Raw genomic sequence first — 21,962 nt, forward strand, 5'->3', positions numbered from 1 at the left:
TGCCCAGAGCAGCTGGGGCTGCCCCTGGATCCCTGGTAGTGCCCAAGGCCAGGCTGGACAGGGCTGGGAGCACCTGGGACAGTGGGAGGTGTCCCTGCCAGGGCAGGGGTGGCACTGGATGGGCTTTGAGGTCCCTTCCCACCCAAACCAGTCTGGGATTCTGTGATGATTCTGTGTGGGGTCAGGACTTGAGAACTGCAAATATCTGATGCAAGCCCATACAAAGAGGAGCTGTTTGAGCAGATGATCATGTGTATGTGAAAGCACAGACTGTGCATGCACAGCTGTGACCCCGCACCTACAGGAAGCACAGGAGTGCATCCCCCTGCAGGGAAGGTGCCTGGGTGCTGCACTCCTGTGCACAGCCTGCAGCATGCTGTGAGCTGGGGGAGAGCACTGGGGGGGCCTTGGCCTGGGGATTTTACCCACAGGGGAATGGGCATGGCTGGGGCCAGCTGGCAGTGCCTGTGTGTCCCATCAGGGCCTTGCAGATTGCCATGAGTGAAGGGTTTGTGACCTTCTGCACTCCTGCCTGCCCAGGGGCTCAGCCCAGGGCTGGGGGAGGGATTTTTCCTGCAGGCTGAAGGGAGCAGTGTGCCTTTGCTTCATCACCTGGCAGTGGGGTCAGCCCCCCTTCTAGCAGTGCACCCCCCAGCTGAGCTGCCTGGGGAATTTCAAAGAGCTTTCAGAGATCCCAATCTGCAGAGCTCCTGAAAATTTGGTAAAATTCACCAGCTGGGCATGAGAAAGAAGTGCTGGCCAGTGTTTCCATGGAGTGAGCCTGCCCACTGCCCCACATGACAGCTGTGGAGGTGGGAGGGAGCTGAGACAGCTCTGAGATAGCTCAGACGAGTGCAGGGAGGGATTTTGGGGCAGAGCTCAGACTAAAGTGCACTCTCTGCCTTTCCCTGCAGTGCACGGAACAAGGGATGGGCAGGGCCACTGTGGGGCTGTGGGGCTGCTCTGTCCTGCTCCCAGCTGGAATCTGAGAGCCTGTGGGGATCCACTGCCCTGTGGGGGCTCCATTAGGCCATCTCTCCACTGCCCTGGCCTGCACATTCCAGGCTGGCCTGCTGAGGGTTCTCCTGCCCTGCTGAGGGTTTCCTGCCCTGCTGAGGGTTTCCTGCCCTGTTGAAGCCTGTGCTCCCCACTCCCAGGACAAACATCTCTGTGCTGCACCTAGCAGCCTCTCCAGTCAGCACCTGTGGGTGCCAGTGAAGGAGTACTGACCCTGATCTTTATCAACAAAAGCCACTTTTGTCCCCACCTGCACCTTCCCAGCCCTAGCAGGGCTCCTGCTGAGCATGGGCTGCCAGTGAGACAGAAATAAAGCAGAAAACCCTTTGCAGTGAACAAGCCCTGTGAGGGCATGGAATGGTTCCACTGAGAGCAGGAACCAGAGGGAAATCCATCCCCTGACTGGAGAGAGAGACACACCTCACTGAACCACCAGGGCAAGGTGCTGGAGCTGAAGAAGCTCTCCAATTGCAGCATGTCTAAACTCCATTTTCCAACTCCTCCAGCAGCAGAGCAGGTCTCATAATTTATTAATTTATTAATCTCCCTGTTCCTCTGCTGCGGGGTGGTGAGGGGCTCAGCAGCCAGGGGGTCCCCCCCAGCCCCACAGGTGCCTCGTGGTGGTGTTGAAGAGCACAGACCTTCCTGAGCTGTGCATCCCCACCTCTGCTCTCATGCTCAGTGTCAGCTCACACTTTTCATGGTGCCAGGATGTCAGTGTTAGCTCGTTTGTTCCAGCTGAGATGCAGAGCAGAGAGAAACACCCCCAATGGCCTGTGGGGGACAGGAGCACTGAGGGAAAGTCAGAGGGGGATTTGTGCAAGGCTCAGCCCATGAGATCTCCCTGGAGGGCTCTCCATAGCCATGGACACCACAATGATGGGAACCACTCTGCTGCCTTTACTTTGAGAGTCCCTCTCTCCCCCAGCTCCCTGCTGACCTCTCTCAGAGGTCATGGACCCCAGAGACCCCTCCCCAGCAGGCAGGGCTGTGCTGGGTGGTGAGAGGGCCTCAGTGGAGGAGCAGCTCATGAATTCATAAGATGTACAAGGAGGCCAAGCCAGAGTGCTCTGCCTGATAACTGCAATATTATTTCTAGAACAAATGGTTGGATACTGGAACAGTAAAACTCACTTCCCTTGGGTATCTTTGCTGAAAGACTGGTACAGCTCATGGACCACTGTGTTTGACTGGAGATACTGTGAAAGCATCAAAAGGTTCTGGGCAAACCTGTCCATGCTGAGGCCCACACCTTTCCTCCCCTGGTAGCCTTGAGAAGACCAAAATTAACCCAACTTCAGCCCCCTGTGAAATCCAGCTAAAATTGTCTGATGCCTCCAAAACCAATTAGGAGCGTACATAAAAAGTGATCCTACAAGCTTGTTTCCATAGAAACTAAGCTGAAAGATATAATTTCCTGAATTAAAACAAAAAAGCAAGCTGAACACTGGAAACCAAAAAGGGAACAGCTGAATATCCCTGTGTCATGAGCCAGCCTGTCCTGCATGGGGTATGCAGAACCTTCCACTGTCCTGTCCCACAGCTCCACACCCCTCTGTCCTCCGCTCCATTCCATTCCCACCTTTGCTGTCCCCTCCACGGTCCAAACATCCTTTGTTCCTCTACCCAGTCCCTGCCTGCAGCTCCTGTTCTTCAGAGCTCCAAGCCTTGGTGGGCAGGAGGCTGAGCACGATGCCAGCCAGGCAGGAGCACTCTGAGGGGTGTGTGGTGGGCAGCCTGGGCTCCCTGCCCAGCCTCTGCCAGGCAGGGACACCCCTGAATCTGCTCAGCACCCCAGATATTCCCTGGAGAGCATCTCCCTGCCAGCACACTGGGTCACCACTGTGGGTGTCTCCCACAGCCCTGGAGGGAGCCAGGTGGGGGTTATGGGGCTGCTCTGCAGAAAACAGGTTTTAAAAAGGGCCAGAATGGCAGAAGGAAAGGGCAGAGTCAGCCCTGGGGATGAGCACTCCAGGCCAGCACAGGTGGGCAGGGCTGCTTTACTGGGCACAGCCCTGCAGAGATGGAGCAGAGAGGAGGTGCAGGGTCCCCTCTTGCTGCCATTGTGGGCCCTGTGACAAGGACCCTCCCAGTGACATTCCTGTCAGTTTTATCTCCTCCCAGTGACATTCCTGTCAGATCTATCTCCTCCCCAGAGCAGCAAGAAGCAAATCCCCCCTGAACATTTCCTGCCTGCTCTGCCAGCTCTGCTGCCATCCCTTTCCATCTAACCATGTCTGGTGGGACCCTGGCAGGATGTGCAGGTCCCCAGCCCTGCCAGCCACCATCACCATCCTGGCTTGCTGACCACCCTGCCATGGCTTCCCTGCTGGGAGATGCCAAAATCTGCTGCTGCTCCAGCCAAGTAGTGCTGCTGGTGCCTTTCTGGGAGCTTCTGCTCCTCCTCCTGAAATTTGACTTTATTTACCATGTAGGTGGAGTGACTATTTTTGCACTGAACATTTACATTTGTGAATATTCACATTTTCCAAGCAAAGGCTGATTCGTGCTTCAAAGCAGGCTCCATCTCACCCACTGAGCTCGAGTGCTGGATGAAATCCTGCAATGGCATTTGGAAGGCCTGGCTCTGTTCAGCTCCTCCTTTTGCCTTTCCTAAGGCTTCAGGTGTTTGCCAAACAGGCTGTGAGCTGAGGGCCAGGCCAGCACCTCATTGCCCAGGACTTCATCCAGCCTGGAAGTCTCTGAGTTCCCATAGGGACAGCTGAGACACTGGAATCTGAGCCTCTGTCTTGAATCCTGACCAGACTGAATGCCATGTGAAGCCTCAGGATATTCTACCAATATCCCACAAACCCAGAGAAGTGAATGCAACCAAACAACCTCCTGGCCCCGGAGAGATCCTGCCCAGTGTGCAGGTTCTAACAGGATTCTCTGTCCCTCCCAGGCCCCCCAAGCTCCCAGGAGCCCAGGAGCAGAGAGCGGGGCAGGAGCCAGCCTGTGCCTCTGCCCTGGCTGGAGAGCAGCGAGCCCGGCAGCCTGGCACAGCAGAGCTGCAGAAATCATCCCGGGCTATGTAGGTCAGCACTGGCAGCTGCAAAAAAATGATGTACCCTGGAATGCAGGGGAGAGAGAGAGAGAGAGAGAGAGAGGGAGCTTCAGGCTGGGCTGGAGAGGGTGGACGGACAGACACAGAGAGTGCAGACATCATGAGCCCTCGTGCCGGGCACTCCTGATTTACAGCACACGTATGAGGTACCAGAGCAGAAGCATGCATCAGTTACCTTATCAGAGTATATAGACATGCGTGTTGTCAGACCAATGACAGGGATCCTGTAGAAGCCAGCTGTGTATGATACAGGTGTTGGTGTTAGGTGATCGTTGGGAGCAGGAGGGTGACTAACTAATATTGCATAGACCTGTAGGACAGGATACACGACACAAACATTATTTCACGGGAGCGCAACGGCCATCAAGAGTGATTTTTTTCCCCCTTTCCTTTTCTGCAATGCTAAACAGCCCCACGTTAACATGACAATGGCACTGCAATGGCTCGGAATGGGGAAGCAAGGGCTGTGCCGGGAGCCAGGCGTGCTGTGCCATGGCTGGAGGGGATGGCTCTGCTCAGGGTTCCGTCCTAATGGAATGCCATGCCCAGGCATTTAGCGTGCTCCGCTCGCTAAACTAATAACTTCCATGGATTACAGATTAAAGGGAAGCATCTCCCTTCCAGTCGCACTGTGTAATGCGATTTCTTTAACCACACATTTAATACTCGGTTGTAATTCCCCTCTGAGGACCATTAGGAACAAAGTGGTCAGCTGGGACTGTGGCGGGAGCGGGAGCGCGGAGCCAGGGAGCGCATCAGCCATCTGGCCCTGGGCACACGGGAATGGCAGAGCCCGGAGGGCGGGGGCAGGAGCCGGGAGCTGCCCTCGGCCGAGGATCTGGGCTATACCAAAATGCGAGAGGAGGATCTCGGCAAAATTCTGCTGTTACAGCAGGGGTGGGATTTTGGTCTCCAGCAGGATCCTACTTTGTGTCAAAGGGAGAGGAAGGAGCTGGGTACTCCCTGGGGATCCTTTATTACACCAATGCCCTTTCACAGCACAAGGAATGTCCCCAGCTGGTGACAGGTCTCCAGCTAGGGCGAATCAGTGCAAGGACTTAGATGTCTGGAGGAAATAACTCTTCCTTCTCCAAGCATCTGCCCAAGCCCCAGGACGTGCCCAGCCCCCAGGCTGGACGGACAGATTGCCAGGACAGGAGGAGAGGATGGAGCCTGCCTGAGGAAGGGCCCCTGGGTTCTGGGGGAAGACGGAGTATCCTGCTTGGCATTGGGAGGGAGTAAATTGAGGGTGCAGAGGGAGCTGGGTCAGGGGCTGGAGACCCTACGTGGGAGTTGGGAGAAATTGCTAGAGAAAAGGTTGGGAAGGTGCTGGGGATGCAGGAGCAGGGGATGCCCTGGGCAGAGGTGCCCGGTGTGACACAGGGGGTGAGGACCCGCACCCAGCAGGGCGGGGCAGGGCGCTGGGGCAGGAGCAGGCTCGGGGGCAGCGGCGGGGCCGTGCGGGGCTCGGTTCGTGCCGTGGCAGCCGCCGGCAGGAGCCATTTTGGGTGCGCGGGCTGCCAGCCCCTGCTGCGCCTCGCAGCCCCCGCTCAGGCACGGCGCCAGCGAGCGGGGACCGAGCGGGGATCGAGCGGGGCACAGCGGCCGGGACAGCCCCCGGCATGTCGGACAGAGCGGGCACCCGAGCCCAGCGCCCCCAGCGCAGCCGCGGCCCCTGCGCGCCCCGGCCGCGCTGCCCCCCGCACGGCTGTGCCCGTCCCCACGCTGCGCGGGGACAAGGCGGGGAGGGGGCACGGCCACGGGCATCCATCGGCCGGCAGCGCTGAATGGAGCCTTGGCTCAGTGCGGGACCCGCTGAGCCTCCCCTGCTGCCAGGAGACGGCGGCGAGAGCCCGCGCTGCCCGGCCCGGCCACCTCCCCAGGGCTGTCCCAGCTATCCTGCGCCTCCACAGCGGGAGGCTGAGCTGTAAAGGGTCAGCTCTGCGCCACAACGGCCCCTCCAGCCCCCTGCCCTGCTGGCCGTGTGTGCCCGGCTGCGCACACGCGTTTCCCTGCGCCCTGCGGCGGCTGAGGCTCCGTTCGCGCAGTTCGGGGACGCGTTCCCATCTGCGCGGGCCCACGCGGACCTTCCGCGGGTGCGGGGTGTGCTGGAGGTGGGGGTCTGTACCTGCCCGCCCGTGCCCTGGTGGCCCCGACTGACGGCCTGGGGTGGTTAGCCGGGCTCTGCACCCAGGGCACACGCAGGGAGGTGGAGAGGCCGGGCCAGGGCTGCCCGGGGCACCCCAGGCTGCACCCGCCAGACCGAGGGCTCGGGCTGCAAAGGTGCGCTGAGAGTGACCCGTGGGCACAGGAGGGAGGAGCATGCTGTGCTTGTGTGCACAGTCACACACAGCACACACCGAGTCTGTGTGCATGCGCACCCTGGGTCTGTGCGCCTGTATGTCCGTGTGTCTGTGTCTGTGCAGGTGTGCACTCTGGGTCTGCGTGTCCATGTGTCTGTGCGTGCCATGCCTGTGTGTCTGCACCCCCAGCCGTGTGTGCCCGTGTCCTGGGTGTGCGTGTGGCAGTGGGTGTGCCAGGTCCCTCACACAGCTGTGTCCATGTGTCACAGCAGCTGCGCTCGCTGGCACAAGTGCAGACATGTTGTGTGTGAGCCCATGTTTGCACAGCAGTACAGTGTGCACATGGAGTGTGTGTGTGTGTGTGTGTGTGTGTGTGCGCGCACAGGGAGTGTGTGTGTGTGCATGGAAAGTGTGCACATGGAATGTGTGTTTGGAATGTGTGTGTGCACATGGAGCGCAGCCCGTGGGCATTTCCACATGTGTGTGAGGGCACAGTCTGTGAACACACGGTGTTCCCCGTGCCCACATATCCCCCCAGTTTGGGGGTGCCCGTGTGTGCTCACACCTGGCTCTGTGTGTGCCCATGATGCCTGTGAGTGGTGTAGGTGTGTGTGCACATTGCTGTGCGTGCACAGCGTGGGGTGGGCATGTATGTGCACAACCCAGGGCATGGGGGCCTGTGTGTGCCCAGGGTGTGTGAGTCTGTGTGTGCCCAGGGTGTGTGAGTCTGTGTGTGCCCAGGGTGTGTGTGAGTCTGTGAGTGCCCAGAGTGTGTGAGTCTGTGTGTGCCTGAGCTTCATCTGTGAGTCTGTGTGTGCTCAAGGGCTGTGTCTGTGTTCGTTTATATGTGCTCAGGCTTCGTGTGTGAGTCTGTGCCTGCCTGGGCTTCGTGTGTGAGCCCATGTGTGCCCTGGTATGCGTGTGGGTGCTGGTGTGCACCCCAGAGTGCGTGTGTGATCCCTGTGTGCCATGAGGGGTGGGTGTGTGTGCCTGCGTGTGCCCTAGGGCTGTGGGGGTGCCCCTGTGTGCCCTGGAGTGCTGGTATGAGCCCGTGTGTGCCCGGGGGCCTGTGATGCCCATGTGCACCCTGGTGTGTGTGAGCTTGTGCATGCTCTGAGGCGTGTGTGTGAGCTCACGTGTGACCCGGGTGGACGTTGCAGGTGCCCCAGGTGGTGTGTACGAGCCTGTATGTGCCTGGGGGCTGTGCAGGCGCCAGTGTGTGCCCCAGGGTGTCTGTGAGTGCCCGTGCGTGCCCCAGGGTGTCTGTGGGTGCCCGGTTGTTCCCCCTGGGTGTCTGTGAGTGCCCGTGCGTGCCCCAGGGTGTCTGTGGGTGCCCGTGGTGCCGGGGCTGTGTGCGGGTGCCCGGGGGTGCGCGGAGCACGCAGCCGGCCGCTCTTACATAAAGGCTGCAATGCGGGCAGCGCGCCCCGGGCCCGGCAGACCCCGCACGGCTCGGCTCGGCCCGGGGGCACGGCGGGGTCGGGGCGGGGTGGCTGAGGGGGCGGCGGCTCGGGTCCCGCCGGGGCCGGGGCGGGGAGGGGGTCGCCGTCCCGGGGTACCTGGCTGGAGATGAGGTCCTCGCAAACGGACAGGGCCATCTGGATGGCGTTGGGCTTGTGGGTGACGGAGGTGGCGTTGAGCTGGAGCTTCCAGGTGCCGTGCCGCTTGTTGGCCTGATTCACCGCCTCGCGAAAGATCTGCTCGTGCTTCTTGGTGCTCAGCACCGCGCCGATATTGACGATCTTAGGGTCGCAGCCGGCGCGGGCGAAGGACGAGGAGAAGAGGAGGGCGAGCAGCAGCAGCCGCATGGTGCTCATCCACGGGCGGCCCGGAGCCCGCCGGGCCCCCCGCGCCCCCCGCCCGCCCGCCCGCCCCGCGGGCCGCCCGCCCGGCTCAGCGCGGCCCCATCGCCCTCGGCCACCGGGCCGTGCCCGGCGCTCGGCTCGGGCGCTGCGGGCGCTGCGGGCGCTGCCGGGCGCTCTCCCCGGTGCTGAAGCGCCCGCGCCGCCGCCGCCGCTCCGCCCCGCCCCGCGCTGCCGCAGCGCCCGCCCCGGCCCGCCCCCGGGACCCCCGCCCGCCCCGGGCGCTGCGGCAGAGCCCCCCTCCCCTCCCGCGGGGTGTGCGGGGTCGCTGCGGGGTCGGTGGCACCTCTGGCAGGGCGCGGGTCCCGCTGTCCCCGTGCGGGTGCGTCCCGCACCTCCTGCGAGAGTCGCTTGTGCGGGGGGTGCGGGGCTGAGCTCTGGGGGTCCCGCTCCGCCCTTTTCACCTGCAGTGCCCTTTCGGGATCAGGGCATCCCCGGTGCCGCGGAAGGCACGGACACACCGGGCATTCAGCAAACCAGGGACTGGTGGTAAGACACGGTCCGTGGGTTTGTTCTCCACAGCAATATTCCCAGTTATGCAGCACCTCTGAATAGCACACTTCCGCAGCTCTGCCTGGACACAGCTGTGTGTGACATGGATTCTGTCATGGTCTGTGTGCACTCCAGTGCTGGGGAACCCTCCCTTGACCAGCAGAGCTCCTGGGAAGAGATGTTCAGCTGATGCTCAGCCTGGTTCCTTGGCTTTACTCTGTCCCTCCAGACAGAGCCACCACTCATCCAGACATTAACTCACACGGAAACCAGCCATTTCCCTCCATTAAATTCACCAAATTACTATGGGAAATAACCTTAAGATTTCTCTGCTGAGGAGATTTCTTGGGGTTCCTATCATCTACCTGTTATTGGGCTACCATTAGCCTCCCTTAAGGAAATGGAGTTACAGCAGCCAGTGGCCAACATCTGGAGGGCAGCCCAGCTCCATGGCAGAAAGAGACTGACTTTCACTCCTGGACTGTGTTCCAGGGCCAGAGGGGTGAGGTGGCCAGAACAGCACATTGCTCCCCAGACCTGCCACTTCGGCCTTTTTGGAGAAAAACAACGGGTTTCAGGTAGTGAGAGGGTGTTGCTTTGTCGCTGCATGGGACAAAGGGCACAGCCAGCCCGGGAAGGGAATAGACCGAGCACTGCACAACCAAAACCACCAGGGATATTTTTACACCACCATTTCTGGGGTGCTGCTGCAGCCCACCTCTGTCCTTCCTTTGCAACGTGAATTAAAGCAGAATATTTTCCCCCAACGCAAATTTTCTCACTGGCATCTCTGAAGTGCGAGTTGCCATGGAAACCATTTTGCCTGTGTCCCACATTGCCCACATGCACTCGGAAAGAGCTGCAGGAGCAAAATGGCCGTTGTGTAACGCTGCAGGGCTCAGCGTGCTGGGCTTGGGGGCTCTGCAGCCTCTTCCAGCCATGAGACCCTCTTAGGAAGCTGCAGACCATGGCTTGGGGAAGCAATGAAAGCCATGTAGGTCCTGATGCGCTCCCTGAGAGAAGGAAAACGTCCCCACCTCGCCTTAACTCTTGCAGTGCTTGGCATGGAGCTCCTCACCAACCCTGCTGTGCTCCTGGAACAGACTTCCAGGAAAGCTTAACCCTTTTCAGTGTCACCATGTCATTGCCACTGCTCCATGAATGGAGCGGAGGACCTGGCTGGATTCACATGGTGTGGGTTTGTCTTGAAGGGACAGAGGGTGAAAGCCAAAGAGAGTTGCATCCCTCCCCTCAGTCTGCACAAAGCTGACTCCATTCCTTCCTCTGCTACCAGGTGCACCTGCAGTGGGTTGTGTGGGAAGAAACTGTTCTGGAGTGGGCTGTACAGACCTGGATCCTGGCGGGTGTGATGGCAGTAGAATGACAAAGGCAGGACCTGGCCACAGCAGGTGTCTTGGCAGAGAAGACAAAGGAAATGTCAAAAGGCAGGCTCTGAAACGTTATTAGGAGTGCAAGGGCTCTTTCCCTCTCATTGCCTGGATCTCCCTGCAGGGAGAAGGACTGAAGCTATTGAGTCCCTCTTGGGTTGCCCAGGAGTGTGGGATGGCCATGCTTAGGACGGAGCCTACCATGCTGGCAGGCTCTTCCCTCTGTTCCTCCTTTCATCTTTTGTCTCCAGAGACTCTTGTTTGTGGAGATCTGAGAAAAGTCTGCTTCCCTCTCAGGTCCTGCCTACCATGGCTGTGCTGGCAGCAGGAGCAGCCCGGGTGACAATGCCCCCAGCCAGGCACAGCCAGCACAGATGTTGTCACCACACGAGTCTCCCTCTCGCTGCATCCTCAGGCTCTTTGATGCTCTGAAGGCAGAGGGGTGTACAGGGCTTCCCCAGGTAGGAGCTGGGCATGGGGAGCACAGCCACATCACCAGCTGCTCCTGGCAGCCAGGGCTGCTCTGCTTTCCCTGTCACTGCCTCCTGGCACATCGTGGCCACCTCCTTGGCCATGGCTGAGGGCAGGAACTGGGCTGGCTGTTAGCAATTAGTGCAGTGTGATCCTGCTCTTCATGTGGCATCTCCTGGATGCAGGGGTTGGACACGAGTGTGGGAGGGGTGTGGGTGAGGTGTCCCCTCGCCAATGGGTGCTGTAATTCATCCCAAGGCCAGAGTGACACAGTGTAAAACCTGGAGAGCTCAGAGGAGCATCACAGAACCCAGCTGGAAAATTCACCTGCCTCGAGGTAAGGCAACAGTCCCAGTGGTAGAAAAGGCAATGGGGAATTTCACAGAAGACAAATTAAGTATTAGGAATATGCAATTTGTGCCATTCCTTGTGGAGCTACCAAACAATTCTTCTTTTGAGAAAGAAGAAATGGAATTGAGAGCATAGCTGCCATCCAGGCTGTGGAAATGGTTCCTGTGTGCAGCTGCAAGGTTAATCTGAGGTGTAAAATGGAGCAAAGCACATGCAGAGTGCCCATGGCAAGGCTCCAAGGCCTGGTACTGAAGAGCTGCCATGGGACGTGGGTGTTCCGACAGGGATGAAAGGATTTGCAATGCAGTTGCCACTTCAGTATTCCTGCCTTTGCTCTGGAAGCAATCACTGGTGATAAAATCTATGAGACAGCAAATAATGATGCCAAATCACTTGGGTTCTTTGATAAGCACAGAACTGGAATGTATTTTAGGACAGCCAGTGCAGAGCCATGAAAGCAGAAGCAAGAATTTTTTGTCCTGCTTTTCGGACAGGACTGCACATCCAGTGGAGACATGGACTGTAAATGTGGTCTCTAATACTGACCTGGGAGTCAGAAATCATGAATTTCCAAACAAAAAGTGACATTGTCATCCTTGGATTCACCCTGAGGAGTCAGAGCAGCAGCTGGCAATGACTTGAGCCTCTGTAGGAAGCACTGGGGAACCCTGCACAGGAAGGCTGCCTGCAGATCTGGGGGTCACATTCTTTACAAAGAGGCCAAAAAATGGAGAAACCATCCTTCAGAATATTTGGAGGAAAAACTCCCCACGATCTGCTCCAGCAGAGGGGAGAGTGGATGCAGCTGGAGCGTGCTGCCATCCAGGATAGGGACAGAGAACAACGGCAAACGACAGCCTGAGGTCTTGGCAGGGACAGGGGACAAGGCAGGGAGTGCACAGCCCAAGCAGCTCCTCACAACCCTCCTGGAGGCTAGCACAGTGTGTCCTCACTGCCAGTGCTCTGGGGGCTGTGGTCTGTATGAGCAGCTGGGACACAGCAGGATGTCCTTGTCACAGGATCAGCCACCCAGACAGGCAGTGACTGGAGTCTGCAGGGGAAGGTGCCCGAGGGCTCTGCTCCTGTGGTGGGGGAGCTGCAGGGAGAACGGGGTGGAAACCAAGGGAGGAGCGTCTGAGCAGCCTCTTGGTTGCTTTTGTGTGTTCAAGCCCTGTCTCCAGTTCTTTTCCAGAAACATCCAGGATGGATTGCAGTCCCTTAGTTCCTGTGCTCTTCCTGAATGCTTTCCCAGCTGAGAGGGACTGAGCTGGCCCAGTCTGCAGTTCAGAAATGGCTGCTGGAGTCCCCAGGCAGCACAGCTCCATGCTCTAGGTGTCTATGGGCATCTGTGATTCTTTTGCCCAGCTGTGCCCACAGAAAGGAGCTCCAGGCCCCCAAGGCCTTTGCCACCCTCCTGAGCAGTGTTTGGCACATCTGAAGCCCCTGCTGTCACAGACAGGAGCTGCAGCACCACCTTCCAGCAGGTGATGAGATCGGAGGTGTCTCCCCCTGCATCACCCTGTGCAGAGACATTCCCAGCACTCAGCAGAGCTCTGCCTTCCCCCAGGAGCTGGGCACATCCAGGGATGGGGAGATAAACGAGGGGCAAGCAGTCAGTCTGGAACACTGAAGGGTTCCTGGGCAGGCAGGGGGATCTGGGGTCAGAGGTAAGAGCATGGGACATGGAACATCGGTGGCTGGAGGCAGAGATGGTGACAAACCCCAGAGCAGCTCCTGTACAACCAGAGGGAGCTGAAGGTGCAGAAACACAGTCAGATGTGCAGTAGGAGGGGTGGGAAGTTCAACTGCGAACATTTTCTGAGGGAAAACTAGGATTTTCATGTTTGAAATGCACTGTAAGGAAAATTTCATTCTGATAACATTCCAATTTTCTGCTGGAAAACCAGCCAGAAGCTGGGCTTCAGCTTCCTGCACATCGTGTCCCAGGAGATTGGACAGTTTGTCGTCAGGGACTTCCAGTCCCCTGGAACTGCCACACAGCAGGGGCTCAAAAGCACCTCAGAGAGCCTGCTCACTGCCTGGGGGTCTCCTGCCCTTCTCCTCAGAGAAGGATGGAGCCTGGGCCAGGGGATGGGGTGATGGAGATGGAGGACGTAGGGAACATCAGCCCCCTGCAGCCCTTGGTGCCCCCATCACGCTCAGGGTGTCCCTGGGGAAGCTCCCCAGTGGGATGGGGCTGTCTGCCCTCCACAGCAGAGCTGACACCAGCAATGTCACCTCCCTCTTCAGAGACTCTCTGGGGACGCTGGAGCACAGCAGCAATCTCCATCCTGCCCACTGCAAGGAGTGGTGGTTGGTGCCTGTGCAGCACCTGCTCAAGCAGAAACCATCCCATTGTTTGGGGGGGCTGGAGGGGCCAAACTCCCCGGGAAAGGGGCCACAGGAACCTCTCCAGGTGTTTGTCTGTCCCCAGCAGAGCCCCGGTGGTGACAGGCACCACTGTTGGGCAGAGGTGCCATGGCTGTGCCCTGTCAAGGGGAGAGGGAGATCTCTGGGCATTTCCAACCTCTTGGAGCTGCAGTGAGGCTGAAACAGGGGAAGGAAAAAGGGGTCAATGACAAATGAGGTGCTCTGGAACTTGCAGCCCTTCCAGAGACAAAACCAGGACATTGTTTTCACAGTGATGGGTGCAGAAGCATGCAGGAGTTCCCATCTGAGACCCACCCTTGGGGGGAGGCAGCAGACATCTCCTTTGGCTGCATGCCCCAGCCTCCTGTGCTCTCACAGGAGCCACCACAGAGCATCCCTGGTGTCCCAGCCCTGCCCTGGCCCAGCCACACGAGGCTCTGTCCCCCTGCAGGGGGTGATGCTTGGGGCATCTCAGTGCTCAGCCCCTCACCATGCTGCTGAGAGATGTTCCTGTCTTTGCAAAGCTGCAGGAGCTCCAGGGGCTCTCCAGTCTGTGCAGCCCCTCTGTGAATCCTCCTGACCCTAGGGGGACAGGAAACTGAGAGTGACTTTCCAGTCTGCCAGATGTGGCTTTCAAAGACACCAAAGGTGATCAGTGAGATGTGCACAGCCTTGGGAGGAGCTGAGCAAGAGTCCAAGCCCAGGCTGGCCCAGTGGTCACAATGTGGCATTCAGGGGCACGAGCAGCACACTCGGTGCTGCACTGGGTCCTTCACCCCAGGAGGGGGAAGCCTGGATGGGCTCCAGCACACCAGAACAGACCAGTGGTAGGTGACAGCTCAAAACTACCCAGAACACAGGAATATGGTGACAAACCTGCCCCCAGAGAGCTGTGCTCTCCTGTCCTGTGTGACTGATGCTTGATAGGAGATCAAAATCTCGTTGCTGATGACAGAAAGAAAGATTGATTACACAAGTTCTATTATGAAACCAGCCTAAAAAAAAAACCAAGTAAAACATGATGAGGCAGCACCACTTTTGGAGAAGACACTGCTTTAATCTCATCTTCTTCCCTGAAGGTTTCTGCAATGCACTTACAAGTGAGCCTTTGTGGAAAGCACAGTCTCACAGGGGGCCTCCTAAAGAGGCAAACACAGAGCTGGGGCTGCCTGGTGTAAAGTGGCATGGATCAGGGAATCACAGAACCCCCTGAGCTGGAAGGGACCCACAAGGATCACCCAGCTCCTGTCCCTGCCCAGTACCCCCCACAACCCCACCCTGGGCATCCCTGGCAGCGCTGTCCAAAGGCTCCTGGAGCTCTGGCAGCCTCGGGGCCGTGCCCATTCCCTGGGCAGCCTGGGCAGTGCCAGCACCCTCTGGGGGAAGAACCTTTCCCTGAGCTCCAGCCTGAGCCGCCCTGTCCAGCCCCAGCCGTGCCCTGGCTCCTGTCCCTGTCCCAGAGCAGAGACAGGAGCTGCCCCTGCTCTGCCCCTTGTGAGGATCATGAAGACCCCAGTGAGGTCTGATCTCAGTCTCCCCTTCTCCTTGGCTGAACAAACCAAGCGATCTCAGCCACTCCTCCCTCATCAGGCTTCTCTTCCTGCCCCTTCCCCACCCTTAAGGCCCCCCTTTGGATGCTCTCTCTAGGTTAATGTCTTTTTCATATTGTGGTCTTTGTGTTAACAACCCAGCCCTTCAAGGCTTCATCCTCCTCATGACATCCTGGGAATTGCTCTTCACTTCCCATTTCAGTCCCCAGGTCAAGTGCCAGCCCCAATCTAATGCAGAGATGTGCTGGGAAATCCCAGCCATTTTAAGGATCTCTAGCATCAGTGAAACACATTTCTTCCTTACTTGTTTTTCTAGAGATTCAAAATGTTTTCAACATTTTGAAATGAAGGTGAATCCTCTCTCACAACCACTGCTCCTGTGTGTGTCAGACCTGAGTGGGGAGCATTCCAGCCTCAGGGGCTCGGTTCTGCTAACTCAGAAGCTTTCTGCAGCTGGGGGTTTGTACCTGCTGCAAGGTGATGGCCATGTGTCTCCAAAGGCACCATTCCCAACTCCAGACAAATGCTTTTGTGCTGCTGAGGTTGCTGTGTGCTGCTCTAAAGACTCTCAGTGTCTCACAAAAGCAGACAGAGAAGCTGCAGGAGCCACAGTTACCTGACCAACACCTCGTTGTGCTCAGTTCACAGAATTTACAGAAACACTTATGTCCCAGCCTCCTCCTTTCCTGTGTCCCAGCTGCCTTGGGACAGTCCCCTGCAGGTCATTGCCCAGCACTCCTGGGGAGTTTGGAATGAGAAGGAAGTCTCTGCATTGCACCTAATTTTTCCCACTTGCCTGGGATGAGCTTCATCCCAGCATTCCTCGTCCTCGGGCCACCCCAGAGAGCAGGAGCACCCAGGGCAGAGCCACATCCCTGCGTGTCTGGGGAGCTCCTGCCTTGTTCAGCAGGGTCCTGGTGCTGCTGTCACCCTCGGGTACCCTCAGCCCCCTGTCCTAGCCCATTGCCCCCACCTGTGTCTGCCTGTCTCAGCCCCAGGGCTGCTGGGCAGCCTTCACACACCCAGGGCTCCCTAAGTCCTGGTCCCTGCCCCAGCCCAGTCCTGGGGAGCAGAGATGCTCACAGAACCCCCTGTCATGCCCCGAACAACCTTTGATCCTTCCCTGCTGCTGGGGGGTGCTTCACCAGAGGGGTGAACCCAGGGTGCCCCGGCCCTCCTTCTTGCCCCTGTAAATGTACAAGAGGTGTGCAAGACATTTTGAACATCCTAGGAGAGGGATGTTGAAGATATTTCAAGAAAAAGGGCAGAACAAAAAGGATGAGTGCTCATAAAGATTCTAGCAACCAATTCTTGGACTCCATGCCATGGAAGCTGCTGCTGCTGCTGGGTTTATGCAGCAAAACCTCAGGGCTCCCCTTGTCTCCCATTAGTGCTTGTGTCTTCCCTCCTGCCTGACTGAGCTCTGTCTACACATAAACTCCATCAAACTTGGCAAAAGGGTCAGATACGAGCTTAAAAGGAAAGTGTTAGACTGACACACGGCCTGGCCAGGTTTGGGGACCAGCAATGGATGGGTAAAGTCACCTCCTGTCAGCACTTCAGGTCTGGTCTGCTTGTGCCACTCCTGGATTCTGATCCCCCCCTGCCCTTTGTGTCCCCTCTCTGCTCCCTGCAGGGTGAGGGGGTCACCATCAGCCCCCCCTTGCAGGGAGCAGCTGTGCAGGTCCGATGGGATGTGGCTCTGAGCAGCCTGGTTCAGCTGGAGATGCTCCTGCTCATGGCAGGAGGGCTGGACTAGATCTTCTTTAAAACTCCTTCCCAACCCCAGCTATTTCAGGATTCTGTGTTTTTCTGCTGTTCCCAATTACATTCCTAATTATTCTTGAAGGAGGGCTATTATACCTGAAAGCTCATCCACTTTTTTCCAGCTGTATCAGCTCATCTAATAGAAATTATTATTGTTCTCCACGGCCCTTGCTTTTTTATCCCCTCAGATCAAGCCTACAAAATGATCTAACATTAATGCTAATTATCCCTAGCATGCATTTGTCTGGTGGAACAGTGAGCAGATGCAGCCCCAGAACAAGTGGAGGAAGGCTCAGATCTCCTTCCAAGCACCAGTTACCAGCCAGGGCTCTCCTGTGGGCCTGACAGGCACTCAGAGCTTTGCAGGGCTCCTTCTGCAGGGCTTCACAGACTCTGTGTTCCCACCAGTGCCCAGAACTGCCTGGGGGCCCTGGGGCTCTTTAAGTCCCCTGTGCTTTACTCACTACCAGTGCTACTTTTTTTTTTTTCTGTAAAGGAAATAAAAATAAATAATTCAATGAGAAAATTAATAAAAGTTAAATTTTAATAAAAAATAAAATGAAAAAAAATCTGTGGCTGTTAGGCTCTGACATTCACCTGCAACATTTCTCAGCATTTCCTAGGGCAGAATACTGTCCTCCCAAGTGAAGAGACATCAGATATGGTGCACAACCAGAGCAAAGACCAACCTCTGGCTCTGGTGGCTCCAGTGTGCAAAGGCTGTAGGCAAAAGCAGCACTCAGGAGTCCTGGGTGAAGTTTTTGGGCAGCCCAGCAAGGGTTTGGCCACAGGCACAGCTTCCAATCTTCAAGGCAGAAGAGCTCCAGGCTCATTTATGAAGGGAAGCTCTAGAGATGGGACCTTCTTGGAGTAAAAGCACCTTAAACTGGCAGGGCTGCTCCTGGGACACATGGCTGGGACCCCCAGGGCTTCTCCTCTGTGTTCCCACTGCTCCTGCTGAGCCCACAGCACCTCCCACATGCAGAAACACTTTCCCTGCCTTCCTCCTTTTGTCCTGAACCTCAGCTCAGCTGCAGGGGTGGGTCAGAGGCACAGGAAAATGCTGATGCTTCAGAGTGAGCTCTGGGCAGAGGCAGGTGATCCCTGCTGCCCCCACTGCTGCCTGCAGATGTGGGAGAGCCTTCCAGAAGGGCTGAGGTATCTCCAGGCACTGGGGTACTACAGCTCCTTTCTGAAATAATCCTTCCTAGGCTTGAAGGCTGGGAAGGTTTCCAGGGGCTCCTTTTCTTGGCCCAGACCACTCCAATCAAGGGAAGTGGTTTTTGGAGGGAGAGCTCACACGGTGTCACTTGTCACCAGGGTGACTGCCTGGAAATGTGTGCTGAGCTCAGCTCCAGTTTGGTGTCCCCCATTTCTCACTGCCTGAGCTCCAAGTGACAGCAGCCACTGCAACAATCAGAGATCACAGGGACTGAGCTCAGAATGCCAATGTGCATCACCTGAAGTGTGGCAGGGACAATCTGGCCTTTGCCTCAGTGGCCACAGCTGTGAGCAGCCCCCAGGAGCTCCTGTGCACCTGGCACAGTGCAGCCCCTCAGGAGGAGCTGAGGGAAGGCTGTGGCATACATCCAGATGTGGCAGGAGCACAGCTGGCTGCAGCAGAGCTGTGCACTGCCATGGCTGTAGCCCAGGTGCTGCCTGTCCCTGTTTGATCAGGTCAGTGCTCAGCTGAGGTGGAGCTGCCCTGAGGCAGAACAGGAGGATCCCAGAACCAAGCAGGGACAGATCCCAGTGGGCAAACCTCACATTCCTCCAGGGAGCACCAGGAATCAGGCCCAGCAATGGGGAAAAGTCTGGAGCTGGGGGCTGCCCTTCACCTCCCGAAAAAACTGCTTTTTGCCCAGGAGCATCGCTGCTCTGGCTCCCAGCCCTGGCTGGCCCTGCCCGAGGCAGGGATTTGCTGCTGAGTTACAGCCTGAGAGACTCTTGGGGCTCAAGAGCAAAGGGATAAAGGGGCTTTTGGCTCCCCTTCCCAGAGATTCTTGGGCTGTGGGCTCTCCTCTGCCCCTCTGGGCTTGAGGGAAGGGATGGAGATTTCTCTAAATGCTCTTCTTTCTAAGAGAGACTTAGGGACTCTCTCTCCCTAAGCAGGGGAAGCATCATAACCTTTCAGAATTTTTGTGAAGGTGCCTTTTATCCTGCAGCCAAAACAGGATCCAGGAGCTCAAAACCTGGGGCTGAAAACCACAATGGTTTGGAGATGACGGTGATTAATTATTCCTCCCTGCCTGCACCGAGGTGATGCCTCTCATCTCGGATGTTTCTGTGCTCCAGCAGCCTCTGTGGGACACTTCGAGCGCCCCGGGGTGACACACGGGCTGTGACGGGCCGGGTCTGCTCCGGGATGGAGCTTCTGAAGCTGATCCGGTGGCCAGCACAGCCCGAGCGCCTTCAGCAGTGCCAGCCCAGATTTGTGTGGTCAAAACACACAAAACACACTTTCTGCAGCCAGTGAACACCTCCTGCCCACAGCCCGCAGCGAACTGCTGCTCGCCGTCCCGCCGGCTCTGGCAGCCGCCTGGTGCCATCTCGTGGCTCAATCCCCGTTCCAGCCCTGCCTCTTGGCCCCTCGAGAGGAAGGAACCGCTCCGGACCGACTTCCTGCGGAATTCCCGGGTCCTTCCCAGGCTGTGGCGAGGCCAGCTCGGTGCTGCCCGTGCGGCCGAGCCGAGCACCGAGCGCCCTTCCCGGGCCTCCTGCCCCGGGCTGCTGCTCCCGCACCCCCACCAGCTCCCGTTCCCTCAGGGGAAAGCTCCCGTTCCACAGGAGAAACCCCCCTTCCTGCAGGGGAAATCTCCCGTTCCCTCAGGGAAACATCTCCCATTCCCTCAGGGGAAATCTCCCATTCCCTGAGGAGAAATCTCCCGTTCCCTCAGGGGAACACCTCCCGTTCCCTCAGGGGAAATCTCCCGTTCCACAGGAGAAATCTCCCGTTCCCTCAGGGGAAATCTCCCGTTCCCTCAGGGGAACACCTCCCGTTCCCTCACGGAAAATCTCCCGTTCCCTCAGGAAAATCTCCCGTTCCCTCAGGGGAAATCTCCCGTTCCCTCCGGGGAAATCTCCCATTCCCTGAGGAGAAATCTCCCGTTCCCTCAGGGGAACACCTCCCGTTCCCTCAGGGGAAATCTCCCGTTCCCTCAGGGGAATACCTCCCGTTCCCTCAGGAGAAATCTCCCGTTCCCTCAGGGGAGCACCTCCCGTTCCTTCAGGGAAAATCTCCCGTTCCACAGGAGAAATCTCCCGTTCCCTCAGGGGAAATCTCCCGTTCCCTCAGGAGAACCTCTCGCTGTGCTCCGCTCCCAGCTGGACCCTCCTGCCCTGAGCCGGGCCAGCCCCACTTTCCGGGCAGCTCCGAGGAGGGGACGGGAAATGCAGCCGCGTTTCATGAACTGGGAAAGGTGAACATCCCCCGGATCCACGGAGGGCATCTGCAGGAAGGGGGAGGCCCTGCGTGTCCCCATTAAAAATGACTTCATTAAGGTAAAGTTGTCCTATAATAATTTCCCTCCATCCCCTCCCCTGTTTCATGCAGAACCCGGATTTTCACCAGAATTCCAGCTCCAGTGTTCCACAGGAGCTGGAATCCAGGGTTCCAGTGCCCTTTTCTGTGTCAGATGTTAATTGGGACTGCAGACTAAACTGTGGGTGTATGTGAGGAGCTTTCCCGAGTCCCAGCCAAAAGTTCCCTTCAAGCCTTCAAAGGAGAAAACATTCCCAGTGAGCCCCAGTTGTGTTAACGCCTCTCAGCTCTGTCAGTCCCACAGCCCTGCACTCTGCAGGCAGGGGCAAAAAGCAGATTTTTCACTCGGAGCCATCCCCTGCATCCCTCGGGGTGGATCCCTAGGAGCTGCAGAAATGATTCTGTGCCCTGCAGAGACAGCTGACAGCACATCAGTGCTGAAATGTGTCTCATGAACAGAGCAGGTTCTCAATGGGAATTTTACTGTCTTTTTAAGGCTGGAAGGGAACTTTTGGTTGGAATTCAGGAAAGCTCCTCACAGCTCCCCGCTGGTTAGAGAATGTTTGCATTCACTCTGTAGGAGAGCACCCTAAAGTTCATATGGAGCAATTAATTACTTGATCTGGCTGCACTAATGAGCTTAAATCACCAACCATTTACCTTGAGTTTTGCTTTGGCTTGTGTTTCTTAGTTATTGTCCTGGGAAGTTCAACTCCAGTGAATTTGGATCGATGGGACAGCAATGAAACATTAATTGATTGGTAGCACGGGTCAGTCTTTGCACTGAACAATCTGTTTCTCCCAAAGTGAAAGAAACATTCCATCTTTATGGGTAAGAAAAACAATTTATAGATCTCACCAAACTGTAATTTCTTTTCTCTCTCTGTGTTATTTTCAGAAAAAATATTATTACTGTATTTTCCCCCTGTAGTCAGGAGCTGCATTCTAATGAAAATTTGGTTCAAGTACTGAGCAATGGTGTCTTTCACCAGAAAATGAGAGAGAATATTCTGGACATATGCAAGCACTTGCCAAGATTTGGGATTTCATCTGAAATGGCTGAATTTGGAGTCCTTGCTATCCAGGGGTATTAAAAGAACAAACTGCAGCCACCTGCCCTAGTCCCATCCACCCAAAGGGCTCAGGGTGATTTCAAAGCCCTCTGTACTGTTTGCTGGAGAGGCAGCTGGGATGGGCAGCACCTCCAGCAACCTTTGCAGGGACCCAGAGCCCAGAGAGGGGCTGGAGGGAACTGGGGAGGGGCTGGAGCCCCAGGAGAGGCTGAGGGAGCTGGGCAGGGCTCAGCCTGGAGAAAAGGAGGCTCAGGGGGGACCTTGTGGCTCTGCACAGCCCCTGACAGGAGGGGACAGCCAGGGGGTCAGGCTGTGCTCCAGGGAACAGGGACAGGAGGAGAGGGAACGGCTCAGGGAGAGGCTCGGTGTGGACATTGGACAAAATTTCTTTACTGGGACCGTGACCGTGGCCTGGCACAGCTGCCCAGGGCAGGGGGGTCCCTATCCCCGGAGGAATTGAAAAGCCAGGGGGATGCAGCACCTGGGGACAGGGGGCAGTGGTGCCCTGGCGGTGCTGCTCTGACTCGATGGCTTTAAAGGTCTGCTCCCACCTGAGGGACTCTGACATTCCCTGTGGGTGTGGGGGCACAGGGAGCCCTCTGAGATTCAGTGAGAGTCATCCCACCCGAAGGCTCAGGCTCTGTCACTCAGGGATGGGCTCCTCCTGCCCCCTCGGGTGTTTCATTGACTGAAGGGGAAATTTCACTTCCCCCACCTCCCATCTCCCACACAGCAGCTGAGGCTGGGCAGGAGCGAATCTTGGTGCTCTC

The 21,962-nt window shown here is 57.2% G+C and overlaps 1 protein-coding gene across 4 annotated transcripts in view; it reads right to left on the reverse strand.

The window, feature by feature from the left end:
- GRIN1 (glutamate ionotropic receptor NMDA type subunit 1) overlaps nucleotides 1–8,204 on the reverse strand; it is a gene marked incomplete at both ends in the record, with an annotated part of 36,576 nt that extends 28,372 nt beyond the window's left edge. For all 4 annotated transcript variants that reach the window (XM_084219494.1, XM_084219493.1, XM_084219492.1 and 1 more), the window contains 2 exons: nucleotides 4,260–4,394; nucleotides 7,947–8,204. In XM_084219494.1, the coding sequence (XP_084075620.1) occupies nucleotides 4,260–4,394; nucleotides 7,947–8,204 (393 nt within the window). The remainder of the gene's footprint in view (nucleotides 1–4,259; nucleotides 4,395–7,946) is intronic.
- Nucleotides 8,205–21,962: the final 13,758 nt, after the last annotated feature.

The sequence above is a fragment of the Fringilla coelebs genome (assembly GCF_963513975.1).
Source record: "Fringilla coelebs genome assembly, chromosome: 21".
In the NCBI taxonomy this organism is placed as follows: domain Eukaryota; kingdom Metazoa; phylum Chordata; class Aves; order Passeriformes; family Fringillidae; genus Fringilla; species Fringilla coelebs.